The sequence below is a fragment of the Talpa europaea genome (assembly GCF_964194135.1).
Source record: "Talpa europaea genome assembly, chromosome: 2".
Classification (NCBI taxonomy): Eukaryota; Metazoa; Chordata; class Mammalia; order Eulipotyphla; family Talpidae; genus Talpa; species Talpa europaea.
In genome coordinates, this window is record NC_140068.1 from 66,513,562 (window position 1) to 66,529,545 (window position 15,984).

Sequence of the window (15,984 nt, forward strand, 5' to 3'; positions counted from 1 at the left end):
AATTATTATCAAGAAAAACATTGCCCCAAGAAGAAAGTCAAGTAAGAACAACTCAAAGAAATCATAGTTTATTTTGAAAGAAGTCTGAAATCTGCTGTGTCTTATTATAACCATTCAACAAACTCAGGTTAAAACAAGGCCATACATGTTCTTCTAAGAATTCTGTAAAATGGTTGTCATGAAGATGTAAGTTAACACAGAATATTTGAAAAGAACTTTGCTGATAAAAGTTTCATTCTACTAATAAATACTATTTATTCATGGATACACAGACTAAATAAATATAAAGGGAAAATACCAGTGTCATCCACCTTAGGAGATATATTTCCAATGTAATTGTACACAACCAGTTTAATAACTATAAATATCTACAATATATTGTAGATATATATAGTTGTAGATATATATACAATATAGTTGTAGATATATATACAAGAACTATACAAGAAAACGAGTACTTGGAATGTTTGGGTAAGAATGTTACTTAATGTTAAATTTCAGCTACTGCATACCATTTTATTGAAGTATGATAGGATAATTAGGAGGTTCATTTGCATAAAAATACATTAATATGATGCTTACATATATGGGGAAAAATGAAGTCAAAATTCTGCAGGAATTCAGACTTAGGAATTTAAGGACTCAAGGGCACAACATAAAATTTTGAACTGTTAAAAAAAAAGATGATACATGTACTTTTAAAATAGATGTTGCTAAGTATCAAATCAGAATTATCTTTAGAGATCACTGAATAAGTTTTATTTTAACACATCAACATTCACATCCTTGAAAGTGTGTAATTAGGCATATACTGTTTGAAAAAAATATAGGGCATCTAGAACAAACAAACAAAAAGGCCACTATCATATAATTTAATGATGAAAGATTTATTTTTCCCTACTAAGTTCACTATTTTTCTGTCCACCAAAGATACATCTGAATGGCAGCACGTCACGGAATCAAGATGTTAAAATAAAATCTAGAGAAAACTGCAATGTGAAAAACCATATAGCAAGAAAAACTTCAAATTCTATAAATTTTTTATGAAAAAATAGAGATATAGAAAGAAACCCACAAAGATGGCAGTAGGGGAGTAAATTTAAAAGTCCCTAAAGAACTACTCAAAGTATAGGAAATATGTGAAAAGGGTGCTATGACAGACTGGCAAAAATTGAAGTCTGACCACACACTCCCCAGAGATTACAGGAAAATAGGAACTCTCATATATTACTACCAGGGATGGCAAATGCCAACTCCTATGAAAGAGGCATTTGTCAATTTCTAGCAAAATTACATATGAATTTACCTTCTGAAACAGCAACTACAGCTCTAGGAATCTAGCCCACAAATATACTGTAAAGATACAGGAAGACATAGGCACAAGGTTTTATTAAAGCACTGTTTATAATAACAAAAGACTGGAAAAGCCTGTTCATCAACAGGAGACCAAATGAATTTCTACAATTTATCCATTTATTGGGGTATTATGTGGCAGTAAAAGAGATGAGGATCTTTAAATACTCTGCTGTGTAGTATTATCTACACATTGTATTATTAAGTAAAATATTCAAGGTAACAAACTAGCGTGGCTAACTTCTCCAAGAAGGGTAGTATATCCTTGTATTATGACAAACAATGAAAGGCTATCACGTAATTATTTTGTATATTATTGTGAAATAATTTATCTATCAGTATAGAGCAATTAAGTTAACATAGTTAAAAACTAAGACACTGAACCCAAAAGACATAAAAGAAAAAAAAAAAAAGAGAACCTAAAAAAAATACCAGGAATAAACACCAAAGGTAAAGACAAAAGATTAGTGAAGAAATGGTTTCAAATATTAGCAACTAGTACAAGTTACCCTGGTTTTCTAGAAGTAGGAAGTACCTATTTGGTTTAATTTTAGTGAGTTATTTTTGGGACCTGGAAATGCTCAAATTTTTTTTCATATAAAGTAATAGTAACAACATTGCCAGCTTTCCCTTTCCCTCCCCAAATAACCTACCAATTCACATAAAATAGGAATGTATAATGTAGGGGCTACCTACATTACAGTAATAGGCCAGTTTCTTCAAATACCAAATTTTATCCAATTCAGGAAATCACTAGAAGAAGCTTCATTAAATGTAGTAGTGAGCAATTTTTTTCTCTTTTAATTAAGCCATATCATGCCATCATTATAGATTAAAAACTAGAATTCAGAGATGTGAAAATGAAAAAAAAAAAAAAGTTTTTCATTTCAGTATAAAAATATTTCCCACAAATCGGTAATTATTCCAAAGACCAAACAGAAAAATGGGCAAAAGAAATTACCTTACAATTATCAAAAAAGGAAATAAATGAGCATACATGAAAAGGTGTTCAATCTCACTCATAAAAAAATGCAATGCAAATTAAGTCTACAATAAGATACTATGATTTTATTTGCAAGTCAAATGGGTGGTAACACTGTGACAAAAGTGTGGGTAAATGGGCATTCTCAGATATCACTGGTAAAAGTGCAATCAGGTATAACAAAATTAGAAATGCACCTGTCCTGATACAGCAGCTCTACTTCTAGGAATTCGTTCAACAGATATGCTTGTAAGTGTGCAAAATAACCTATACAGCTAACATTCAGTATTTAAGTTAGGCTGAAAATGGTTAGTAACACCATAAATGTCCTTCAATGTAGTGGTAGTGGTTAATAATAGCACATAAAATATAGTGGAACACTGTCCATCTGGTGAAAAAAAATGTGGGTGCTTTTAGTTAACTCTTATGGATGGTCTCTAAGATATATAAAGATAAAAAGAATTTAGGGTGTGTGAAGTATGTTGTATAAGTGTGAGAATAGGTGAAAATATTTTCTTTGTAATACACAAAACGTTGATAACACTGTGAGTAATACTGAGAGTAAATGTAAAATACCCCTGGAAAGACAAACAAGATATGGGAATATACTTTTGCCTCTAGGGTAGGGAAATACAGGGAGTAGGACTTGAACAATTAAATACAAAAATCTTCTTCTGAGGTATTAGTTTTTAGTTTTATAACCTAAAAATAAATAATTGTAAAGCAACACTTGCCTTTTTTCCTTTTGAGGTTTCAGAATCCTCATCTTCATCTACACTGAGTAGATTTGCCTCACTATATGAAAAATAAGGGGGGAAAAAACCTTAAGTGACAATTATAACCCATACATTAAATTCATGTTTTATCTTCTTTGTTCACCCAATTCAGGGATCAGCAAACTCTTTCTGTAAAGGGCCAGAGAGTAAATACTTTATTTAAGCTTTGCAGGCCATACAACCTTTGTTGCAACTACTAATCTTTGCCACTGTAGTATGTAATCAGCCATGACAAATGTGACTATGTTCTAATAAAACCATTAATAAAATAAAGTGGTAAGTCAGATTGAGCCTGTGGGTCATAGTTTGTTGATCCCTGCCATAAATGAACACATAAATTTCTTTAAACTAAGGATATTTCATATATGGCTACTCAATTTTTCTTTCACTCGTGCATTTAAAATTAAGGAAAAAAGGGCAGAGAAACAAAACATTGAAGGAACAAACTGGTAAGAAAACCTTAACTAAAGAAAAGGAAGTAATTCCAGTGATATTACCATAATAAAATAGTTATACTTCTCCTATGCCTGGAAATATCAACACTACTCAGAGAATCATTGGCCTGAGATTCTAAAAGATCTGACTAATAGATCTCTCAACAGTTCATGTTAATCTTTACATGTTTAAAAAGATGAAGCCCCTAAGGACCCACTTACAGTGATGAACGAAAAAGTGTAATTCATAAATAAAACATAAAGGACAGAGTATCTTAGACAATTTTTTTAAACATGGCCATGACAAATGTTCTAACAAAAACAGTCAAAAATACACCCTTCTGAAAACAAATCTGCTATTTTTGTAATATCCACTTGATTTTACCAGTTCAAACATCTCTTTTATTACTATTTATACTCAACTTCAATGCTAAAAATTCTCTTTCCATATATTTAACAAAAATGTCTAAGTGGTATACTGTCTATTCAACTGAATTCCAAATTTAATTACAATTTTTAAGACCTGCACAACTAAATGTCTGCAATGAAAGAATTTTTTAATGGAAAAATAATCAGAAATTTTAAAAAGGAAATAAAATGAAGACCATAAAGTAGTGATTTTATGTGAGAAACTTACCAGTTCAAAGCTCTCCTTCAAATAAAACTTCACTTCAGTTCAACATCTCATAGGTGAAGGCACATAAAGTAGTAATGATGAACGGAGCTGTTGCCCAGACAGAAGTGAAGCACCTACAATATTTAGCCAATATATTCTGAATGACTCCTTGTGTAAAATTTCTAAAAAATATTTATTAGTTTAGATAGAACTTAGTGTGTATATTGGTGTGTCTCTGAATTTGCTGTTTGTTCTGGCCAGTGGAAAACCAAATCAATATCAAGAAACTAATAAAAGCAATGCTGAATTGATAATACAAATCTCATGACATGCAAAAGGTTCTATTAAAACTATGACTTAAAATTTTTACACAGCAGCCATTCCAAGAACATTAACAAAATATAATTAAAATTTTGCTTATCTTCTGTCTGGGTGAACAACTGTGTTTATCATTTATAGTTTCTGCCTTTCTCTGTGGGAAACTGATCTAAGATTGATGTGGTGGTGATGGTGCTGGAGAGGGTCACAATGGAGAAGATACTTTGGGATTTAACCTTTCACAAAATTCAAGGGTCTTAACCTGGTTCACTTACTACTGATAAATGGTGACTTGTCAAATCACTATCTGAACTGAATGCCGTATTTTTAAAAAAGAACAACTTTTATACAAATTTATACATTTCAAAAGATGGAGAAATAGGACAGCAAAATTATTTACCAATAAAGAATTCCCTTTTTTCTTTCCTTAATGTTATTGTAAAAGAGTTCAATATTTTAAGAATACCACACTTTAAAATATATTTCCAATGGAATATAAATTGTTCTTCTAATGAAAAGTTTCATTCTTATATCTGAGGGAAAAAAAGTTCTTACTCTTTATCTGTATCTCCTTCACTTTCTTCTCCATGATCAAAGCTCCAATTATTTTTAAAACCTCCATCTCTCTTAGACTCTGATCTAGACAAAGCTGAAATAAAAACAAACTGAGATAAGTACTTTAATAGAGCTATTCAACATAAAATAAAATTGAGATTTCCCAAGCTCTTTGCTTATTCTAGATTTTGATGTGCTTGCCTTTTGACTGTATTAGTTGTTTATTCTTGTTTTCTCTAAAAAGAAAAAGAACATATTAAAATCTGGTTTTGCGAGTTACAGTCATTCATGTGTGAGTTTGTGACAGAAAAAAATACTCATATTAAACTATAATAAAATTGGGGTAGACACAGGAATATGTATGAAATATATAAAAATCAACCCTGTATCTCCACACTTGGTCACTGGTTCTATAAGTCAGCCCTTGTAGTTTGCTTGCTTATTTATAAGGACTACATCCAGACCACTATCCTTTTCTTTGCCTCAAATATCTCTGCCTTTTAAAAGAAGAGAAACAAAAATTAAAGATTCCTGCACTGGCAATATGGTGCACTCAATGTCCAAAAAAATTCTCTAGATAAGAACACCAAACACTGGAGTTCAAAAAATTTTATAACTGCATGCATGGATAAAACCTCCTAAACCTATAAACAACTAGAAAGTGGGAACCTGGAGAGATAAATGAAGTCCTTAAGTTGGTATTACCCTGGAGCCAAGTGACAAAAAATTAATGGTCCAAAATGAGAGGTCAGACCTTCTGATATCTTGTCAGAGAGCTTTTCACTGTGAGGAAGTGTGGGAACAGCTGTGTGGATTTATGTAATCTGTTAGGTTGGGGATAGGTTTTTCTGTTAGCCAATACTAAAGGAGACCTGCAATAAAAAATTACCCTGACCTGAAAAAAAAAGGAGGTCAGATTGAAGACTAGAACACCTGAAGGGGCAACACTCCTGGTGGGGTAAACAAGGAGAATAAAAGGAACTCCCTGCTGAGACAGTGGGAATAACTGTGCTGTCTTATGCTGGACTCTTAGATTGAAATGATGACAAAGTGTATCTAACTCATGGCTAAAAAATTCCTACCCAAAGCCTTGCAATTACTCAGGTTTGGGACCAGAATTTTCATGTGGCCTAGAAAAGCCAGTATGAAAAATTATGAATACAAGAAAAGATGCTCAACATTACCAGACATGACAGAAGTACAAAACTACAAGAAGATACTGCTTCACACTTACTAGGATGGCTATTTTTTTTAATGGAAAATGATAAGTATTGATAAGGATGTGGAGAAACTGGCGCTCTTATACAATGTTGATGGGAATGTAAAATGGTATAGCTGGTATGGGAAAAGTTTGGCAATTCTTCAAAAAGTTAAACACAGAGTCACCACATAATACAGCAATTCCAGGGCCTCCCCGGTGGTGCAGCGGTTGAGCGCTGGGTTGCGAAGCTGCCTGCAGCCTTTGCAGCACCAGTTTGATCCCTGGCCACTGGGTGAGGGTCCCACATGGCGCGCAGACCTCTCCTGCCGCCCGCTGCTCCCCTCAGCAGTGTACTTCGGTCCTTCTGTCTGCTCTGCTCCCCGCTCTGGTGAATTCTCTCACCCTCTCGCACTTCTGACTGTACCCAGTGCTTGTATAAATAAATATTTTTTAAAAATACAGCAATTCCACTTCCAGGTATATACCCAAATAATCAAAGCATAGACTCAGATTCTGTATGCCAGTATTCACATAGCATTATTCACACTAATCCAAAGGTAGAAAAAACCCAAAGGTCAACCAACAGGTGAATAAACAAAATGTGCTGTGACTATTATGTGAATAACAACAACAATAATAGTGATATGAATAAAATGTGCAGAGGAATATTATTTAGCCTCGAAGGAATGAAATTCTGATACATGCTACAACATGGATAATCCTTGAAAATATTACAATGTATGAAATAGGCCAGATATATAAATGATTGGATGAGATACACAGAACAGATGAATTCAGAAACAGGAGCTGTAGAGAGAAGAGAATGTGGAGTTATTTTTTTAATAGGTACAGAATTTATTTTGGAATGATAAACAAATTCTAGGAATGAACAATGGTAATTATCGTACAACACTTGAACATATTAATGCCAATTCATAATTTTACACCTAAAAAGTTAAAATGGCAAATTTTACGTTATGTATATTTTATTGTAACAAAACCGTCTTTTAAAAAAGGTTTCAAAATGACTAAAAGCTCAAACATAAATCTTCTCTAAGAAAAATTAAAATTTCAATGCAAATCTTTAAAGTTCCAAAGAACTTGAGTTCACAACCAAAACTATCATAGAAGAAGAAATCATGAGCAAACATGAAATGTCTTTACTGGGGTTGAATGAATAGGTAAATAGTAGATAATGTAAGTGAGGTTTCTCCCTGCCAAAGAACTTAAGTAAGCAAGAGATGAAGGTGAGTTGTTCATGAGATTGCTAATGATGTTAGATTTTATATAACATATATAAATTGACACAGAAAAAAATACAGATGTGTGGTATTGTGGGTTAGCATAGGAGCAAGACTCTACTATACTGAGAAAATCTAAACACAGCAACACTTCAGTAGCAAAAAACACACTTATCAAGTGTCAAGCATCTTGACTTCTAAATACCCTTCTCTAGTAAAAGGAACCAGGGTTCCAAAAAGAAATGACTGATTCTAGGTATGCATCAGGGAAAACAAGATGAGACTCAAGTATTCTATAATACCAGACAGCAAGGTTGTTTTTTTAAAATAGTAACATATCAAAAGGTACAGGCACTAACCTGAAAGAACCTCCCAAGAGCCAAACAAAGGTGGAACAAAGTTAGCAAAACAAACAAAAACCCCCATAATACAACAGTATTAGATTACAATCCCTCAAATAAAATTAATATTCATGAGTCCATATTGGTATAAACAAATAAATAAATGAAGGAAAGCGAGTTTTTTAAAAACACAAGGTTTTACAAATTTTTTTTAAAAACACAGGGTTAAGTGAAATAGCTTTCATAATTCAAAACATCAAAAGAAAAAAAGGTTATAACCTACAATTATTAATAACCTAAAGACTCCTAATCCAGCAACTAGTATCTATCAACTGAGGGTCAGACAAGTTAACATCTTTCTTACAGGATTCACAATGGTAGACGCATAAAGTCTCTAAATAATCAATGGAACTAAACTCATTTTCAAAAAGTAGATTACAAAAAGGGGAAAAGGTAAATTGACAGTAAGAAACCTAACAATCACTACCACAATCAAACAATTATGTTCGATGAATAAGACATCAAAAGTGATGTATCATTTACTACAATGCAATGAAAATGCCACTTCAGTTCTGTGGTCTTCTTCCCAAAAGTCCATAATATGCAGTTTAACCATAAGAAAACATCAGACAAACCCAAAATGTGGAAAAGTCTACAAAATACCTGACCAGTAAGCTTTAAAATCGTCAGTTATGAAAAAGAGAGAAAGAAAAGATCAAGAAATTGTCAAGTACCAGAGGAGACCAAAGAGACATGACAACTGGATGTAATGTGCTATTCTTAGATTAGAAACGGGAATAGAAAAAGGACTTTAGTGGAATAACTAGCAAAATTCAAGTCAAGACTAGCCTGCAGTTTAGCTAATAGTATTAGGTCCATATCAGTTTCCTAGTTTTCAAAAATATACTATAATTTAAAGGTGGCAACATCAGGGGAAAATGGGTATATGGTATACAGAAACTCTATAATATCTTTGAAATTTCTGTATAAATATGAAATTACTGCCCCAAATGTTCTTTTAAAAATTGAATGTAGGGCCTCCCCGGTGGCGCAGCGGTTGAGCGCTGGGTTGCAAAGCTGCCCACAGCCTCTGCAGCGCCGGTTCAATCCCCAGCCGCTGGGCGAGGGTCCCACATGATGCGCAGACCTCTCCTGCCGCCTGCTGCTCCCCTCAGCAGTGTACTTCGTCACTCTGTCTGTTCCACTCTCCGCTCTGGCTCTGGTGAATTCTCTCACCCTCCCATGCATCTGACTGTACCCAGTGCTTGTATAAATAAATAAACAAATAAAAAAAAAGAATAGTTTGTGATTTTAAAAAAAAAAAAAAATTGAATGTAAGGTGAAACTGCAAGTTTTTTAAAAACACAGGGTTAAGTGAAATAGCTTTCATAATTCAAAACTTATCAAAAGTAAAAAAGGTTATAACCCATAATTATTACTAACCTAAAGACTCCTAATCCAGCAACTAGTATCTATCAACTGAGTCAGGCAAGTTAACAAAAACACCAATAGGCAGTGAAAAGTCAAGAGATGTTATATTATTTGCACACTAAAGAAACTAAAATTCTTTATAGACAATTCTAGCAAATCTAATCATGATTTCCTAATCAAGATTTATTTACCTGTAAGTAAAAGAAAAATAATCTTATGAAAGTGATAACTGCTAATGAGTAAAGATAAATTATAACAAAGAAATCTGTAAAACAAAAGTGGAGCATAAGAAAACTATGGAGACAGTAAAAAAAAAAAAAAAAATAGCAACCTGGAGTGGGTTGGGCATGGGAGGTTGAGGGATGAATAGGCAGAGCATAGAAGACTTTCATGGCAATAAGAATATTCTGTATACTATAATGATGAATACATGTCATTCATTATAAATTCATCCAAACCCAGACTATACAACATTAAAAGTGAACCATGACGAAAACATGACTTTGAGTGATTATGATGTGTCAAAATAGGTTTAAAATTTGTGACAAATGTATCACTGGTGAGAGATGCTGTTAATGGTGTAGTTTATGCAAATGTGAGGCAGTAGTAGGTATACTGGAAATCTCTGTACCTTTATTTCAATTTTGCTGTCAACCTAAAACTGCTCTTAAAAATAAGTTTTAAAAAGGAACTGCATAGTTAAGGAAAAAAGGCTTTTCCCCTCAGTTTTACTGAAATACAACTGACATGTAACAGTGTGTAAGTTTAAGATTTAAAGCATAGTACTTGACTTACATATGTTGTGACAATATTACCACAGTAAGTTAACCACCATCATCTCATAAAGAAAAAAAATGGTTTATTTTACGTGTGATGAGAACTCTCAGAATTGAACAACTCAGCAACTTTCAAACACCATACAGTAGTGTTAACTATATTTACCACATTACATCCCCAGTACTTATAAGTGGATATTTGGCATCTTCATTCGATTCCCCACTCCCATACCTCACCTCTGGTAACCACAAATCTGATCTCTTTTTCTGTGAATTTGGATTTTGTTGTTGAAGATTCTAAATATAAGTTAGATCACAAAGGATTTGTCTTTCTCCGACTTACTTCATTTGGCACTTGAAGGTCCTTCCATGTTGGTACTGCAAATGGCAGGATTTCTTTTTTCTAATGGTTGAATAAATATTCCATTATGTATACATAAACCACAATATCCTTAACTGTTCATCTGTTCACAGTTGTTTTAGCTACTGTAAATAATGCTGCAATGACCATGGACATGCAAATATATCTCTTTAACAAACCGTTGTTGTCAATTACTTTGGAAATATTCCTGTAAGTGGAATTGCTGGATCATACGGTAATTCATTTTTATTTTTTTGATAAACCTCCATACTGTTTTCCACAGTGGCGGTACCAATTTATAATCCCAGCAACAGTGCACAGGGGTTCCCTTTCTTCTACATCCCTACAGCATTTGTTATTTCTGGTCTTTTTGAAGACAGCCATTCTGTCAGGAGTGAGGTAATTATCTCCTTGCAGTTTTGATTTCTCTAAGGACTAGTGATGTTGAGCATCTTTTTCATGTACCTATTGGTTATTCATACATCGTGGGGAAAATATTTCAGTTCTTCTGCCCATTTTTTTACTTGTATTATTGGGAGCGGGGGGATAGCTGTGTTGTTATTGAGTTGTATGAATTTTTGTATATTTTAGATACTAATCTCATATAAAATACATGGTTTTCAAGTATTTAATAACACCTTTAAACTTTTTAAAAGTGTAAAGAAAATATACTATATACTATAAATTGTTACCCCACCCTATAACTGCTACTTTTCTGCTATCATAAAAACTAAGGAAATAAACAGAAATTAATGAAAGGAAAAAAAAAAGTGGTAATGCAAAAGACTAGTAAGACCAAAAGAGTTGTCCTATCACAAAAAATACAAGAACATTTAAAAAAGGACAAGTGATTAAACATTAAAAAATTCTGTTCATAAAATAATTTCATCCATTTAAACAATAATGTTAAAATTTCACAGACTATATGTTCAATTCATATAATTTAACAACCAAAGTCTACTTTCCAGAATATATAAAAAAACCCAACATTCCAATTGAAAAACAAAATGGACTAACTAAAGGTATAAAACAAGCTATTAAGAATAGAGAAGACACACAAAAAGAAACTTGTAGGGTATTTTGTTTAGTTTACTCATGCATTCCAAGCACAAAGAATAAGAATTAAGTCTAGGTTGGTGCTCAATATTTTTTGAATGTCAATGAAGGAACAATTTTTTTATAATGAAGCAATGATGACATGCAACCTCACTGTAAACAAGAGTATTATTAATTCAAACCACCATCTGATAAATCCATGAGAATGACAAAAACTAAAACCTGTAGGGACATTATCAAGAAGGGAATGGCATAATCAGGAAAACTTGAAAACTGCTAGTGGAACCACTTTGGAGATAAATTTGGCAATACCTGTGGAAAGTTGAATTTGCACATGCCCTATAATCCAACAATTCCATTATTAAAAGATACATGAGATCAGGTATCAAGAACATATGAGTCAACCAAATCTGTCCTGCTGCCTCTTTTTTATAAGGCCCATGAATGGCTCTTAAATGGTGGGGGAAAATTCTAAAGAAGATTTCATAACATGCATATTATATGAAAATCAAATTTCAGTATCCTTTGCTTATGAATTATCTATGACTGCATTCTTGTTAAATGTCAGCATTGAATACCTGTGAAAGAGACAATCTGGACTGCAAAGTTCAAGATACTCCTCACTCTTTGGTCCTTTACAGAAAAAGTTTGCTGACCTCTGCCCTACAGAAACCCTCATATATACACAGGCAATGTACTTTTAAAAAGAAGTTCATAGTAGCAATACTAGACATACTAAAATATTTGAGTAGTAATATTAAAAGTTGGAAAAAAAAAGTGTGTGTGTGTGTGTGTGTGTGTATTTTTATTGTAGGCCCAAATGGTTGCTGTGAAAACAGGCAAGTTCATGAAACCTGGGCAGGTGGTACTAGTCTTGGCCAGATACTACTCTAGACAAAGGGGTCCTTGTGAAAAACAATGATGAGGGGACCTCAGATCACCTTACAACCATGCTCTGGTGGGTGGAATTGAGCAATATTTTTTTTTAAAAAGATTTTATTTATTTATTTATACAAGCACTGGGTACAGTCAGAAGTGCAGGAGGGTGAGAGAATTCACCAGAGCCAGAGCGGAGAGCAGAACAGGCAGACTGACGAAGTACACTGCTGAGGGAAGCAGCGGGCGGCAGGAGAGGTCTATGTGGGACCCTCACCGGACAGCCAGGGATTGAACCGGCGCTGCAGAAGCTGCGGGCAGCTTCACAACCCAGCGCTCAACTGCTGCACCACCAGGGAGGCCAGATCACTATTCTTGCAAAGTGACAGCTGCGATGGGCAAGAAGAAAATGGCCAAAAGGTCAAAGAGCAAGCCTTCTGTGAAAAGTCTGTAAGCTACAATCACCTCATGCCCATTCGCTAAACTGTTGTCAACAAGGATGTCTTCAGAGATCCTGCTCTTAAACGCAAGGCGTGACAAGAGGCCAAACTCAAATTCAAGGAGAGGTACAAGACTGGCAAGAATAAATTATTCCTGCAGAAGCTGCGATTTTAGATGTTTCGTTTCAATTATTAAAAAAAAAAAAAACACCAATTCACCAAACAACGTAAATATAACCTAAGCTAAATTTTCACAAAGGGAATGTACTAGTAAACAGTAGTGTATTACTATTGAATATATTAAATGAGAATGAAAAATAAAAGCACTAAAGCTATTTTTATCAACATTATTGAGTCTATCAAACAGTGCTGTAAGAATGAAAATTAAGTTCCAGAAGAACAAATACTGTATGACATGATGTGTAAGTTTAAAACATGCAAAAATTACACAGAGTTCAGAGACACAAACACAAAGAATAAAGCATAAAGAAATGTATGGGAATGATAACTATGAAATTAAGAATGGTGGTTATCCCTGTAGAAAAAGAGGATACCAAAAGGTAAGGTTTTACCCATTTCAACAGTATTAGTAGTATCTTTGGATTTAAAAGTACATTTGTATTTGCTACATTGTTTTTTTTCATATGCATAAATTTCATTAAACTATCACTGGTTAGATTTTACAACAGGATAAAATTTTAAGAAAAGAATCACTGACACAAAAGTTAACTGTTAGAGTTAACTTTTAACTAAAAGCTGCGAAAGAAATTATGAAGAGACTGTTAAATGCAAAAGTAAAAAAATCTCTCAATAAAGCAATTTCAGGTGACTCTATAGGGCTATAGCCCCAGTTATTCTCAAGACTCTCCAAAGGTTGTCTCCTTGTGCCCTGTCTCCTGGAGCTACCATTATGCAATCTGAATACCCTGCTGCAGAGAACATGCAATAGAGGTGTTTAGAATACACCGGGATGGGAAGGCCCAACTTTCCATACCTGCCTAAGTCAGACATTTTTGAATAAAAGCTATCTCTGAACCGCTAGAACAGATCAGCCACCACTGAATAATTCCCACAGGTGCTATGTGAAGCAGAAAATCATTTACCTAAGGTGACTGTCTCAAATACCTAGTCTATAAAACCTTTATCCTTTGTTACAGAAGACAGACCAATCAATAGCTCACCCAGTACTACCTTAAGATGAAGTCTGAACACCTTATATTTCTCTGCCTCAGGATTCAGCTATAGTTCAGAGTTCTCTCAGTTTATCTACTAGTTCATTCCATTCAGTGGGTATGGACCTTTTGGCAGGATGCCATCACATACTTAATTCTGTCCAAGGCCATTAGTGAGGCAGTAGCTTGCTGCTTTTGACCTTTCGTGAAACAGAAATATCAAGTAATGGAACCTTATTCCAGAGTAATTAAATTGGTTCTAACTGTACACAGAAAACAACCTCTAAAAACAAGTTAATGCACACAAAGTTCTAAAACCAAAAATGATTACAAGAAATAAGTGACTCTAAATGTTCCATTTGCTTCAAGAAAAAAGGAGAGATCAAGATAGCAGGGAAATTCAGTATTCAGTGAGATGCAATAATGAAATACTTCAATTCTGAATGTGTAAATGCAATAATTAAAAAAATATGAAAATTGATAGTTCATAATAAAATAAATTTTAAAAAGACAAACTTGAGAAACAGGCAAAGCCTGTATATGATAGACAATGGAAACTCAGGAGGTGAAGCAAACTCATAAAGCAAATGCTGATGAAAATCCTCAAACTTAATTTCTATTATGACAAAGCTAAATTATCCTTTGATAAAAGAGAATGGAGACCAACCCGAACTGAATAAAAAAAGATTAAATGACAAAACATTTGGAATCTCAAGTCATCCAAATGGTGGCTACAGGAGTTGACAGAGAAGACACTGGTTTTCACAGAGGCAGAGTCAACAAAGGTTAAGAGGGTAAAGAGGTAATATCTTCACCATGTCCCCATTCAGATTCATACACAGGAGGCTGTCCGAGCAAAAAGTTTGCAGATTTTTGAATACAGGAAAGACAACAAAGTTAGTACATAGTCTACAAATAAGTCTAAGGGAATTTCTAGCTTCCTCATCTTGAAAAATGGCTTCAGTTTTGTCAAAAATGAAAAAGTGAATTTACTATACACTGTTTTTTCTAGCACTGTTACTAGCACTGTTTTTTCCCCCCTGCTCTATTTCAAAGATGGTAATACAATTAATGTGTGTGTGTGTGTGTGTGTGCAGGGGTTGGGGGAGAGCCCATATTCAAGCCAAGCATAAAATGTATTTGAAATAATGACAATAAAACCTCTGAAGGCAAAAATCAAAATATGGTTTGGTGTTTTACTATTCAAGCCTGTACTTTCAGGCAGCCTCAAGGTAATTGTTAACCTGCGACAAAGCACTGTCTAAACATCCCAGTTTGCTACAACTGTCCCAATTTTAGCACTGAAAGTCCATATCCTCAGGAAACAATAGGTCCTAATTTTTGGTGATGAATGTAGGTGGTTCTAGGAAGCACAAAATTCTAAGTAAACCAAGGAGGGGGGGGGGGAACCAAAAATCTCAGGCTGAAAGCAACTATATTTTTAGTGTCAAATGGATAGCACACAGATTATCCACCTCTGTACTAGCTGTCTTTATTTTTCAGCTGTTTGGACCCATAATTTGCAGATCACAATAATGGATGAATATACCTGTTGCATCATGTCACGAACTGTGATGTAAATAAGACTTAAGTGAACTGGAGTTACAATCATTAACTATCTTTGATTTTGTGGATTAAATGTCAATTTTGTGTCAAGACAATTTAATTTTAATACTGTAAGTGGTGTGATTTTATTTTTGAAGAGTTTAGATAATACAAATGAGACTCATAATAACAACAGACATCACTAAATGAAAGAAGGGCGAAGAATGTCAGCTTCCTGTCATCTGCGCGGGAAAATAGGAAAGGAAGTAAGTTTCAAACATTTTTTTTCTTTCTTATGCTTTCCTGGTTTCAGAAATTCTTTTTTTTTTTTTTTTAAAGATATTTATTTATTTATTTATACAAGCACTGGGTACAGTCAGAAGCACGGGAGGTTGAGAGAATTCACCAGAGCCAGAGTGGGGAGCACAGCCGGCAGAAGGACTGAAGTACACTGCTGAGGGGAGCAGCGGGCAGCAGGAGAGGTCTGAGCGCCATGTGGGACCCTCCTCC

At 34.0% G+C, this 15,984-nt stretch overlaps 1 protein-coding gene and 1 pseudogene across 4 annotated transcripts in view; one reads left to right on the forward strand and one right to left on the reverse strand.

Annotated features, from left to right (window-relative positions):
* The window catches only part of SENP6 (SUMO specific peptidase 6), a gene marked incomplete at both ends in the record, with an annotated part of 80,861 nt that overhangs the window by 58,650 nt on the left and 6,227 nt on the right, over positions 1 to 15,984 (reverse strand). For all 3 annotated transcript variants that reach the window (XM_084228326.1, XM_084228325.1, XM_084228327.1), the window contains 2 exons: positions 3,070 to 3,130; positions 5,035 to 5,128. In XM_084228326.1, the coding sequence (XP_084084452.1) occupies positions 3,070 to 3,130; positions 5,035 to 5,128 (155 nt within the window). The remainder of the gene's footprint in view (positions 1 to 3,069; positions 3,131 to 5,034; positions 5,129 to 15,984) is intronic.
* On the forward strand, positions 12,262 to 12,932 carry LOC311167601 (large ribosomal subunit protein eL27-like; annotated as a pseudogene). Its single transcript has 2 exons — positions 12,262 to 12,403; positions 12,674 to 12,932. The product of its transcript is annotated as a large ribosomal subunit protein eL27-like (transcript).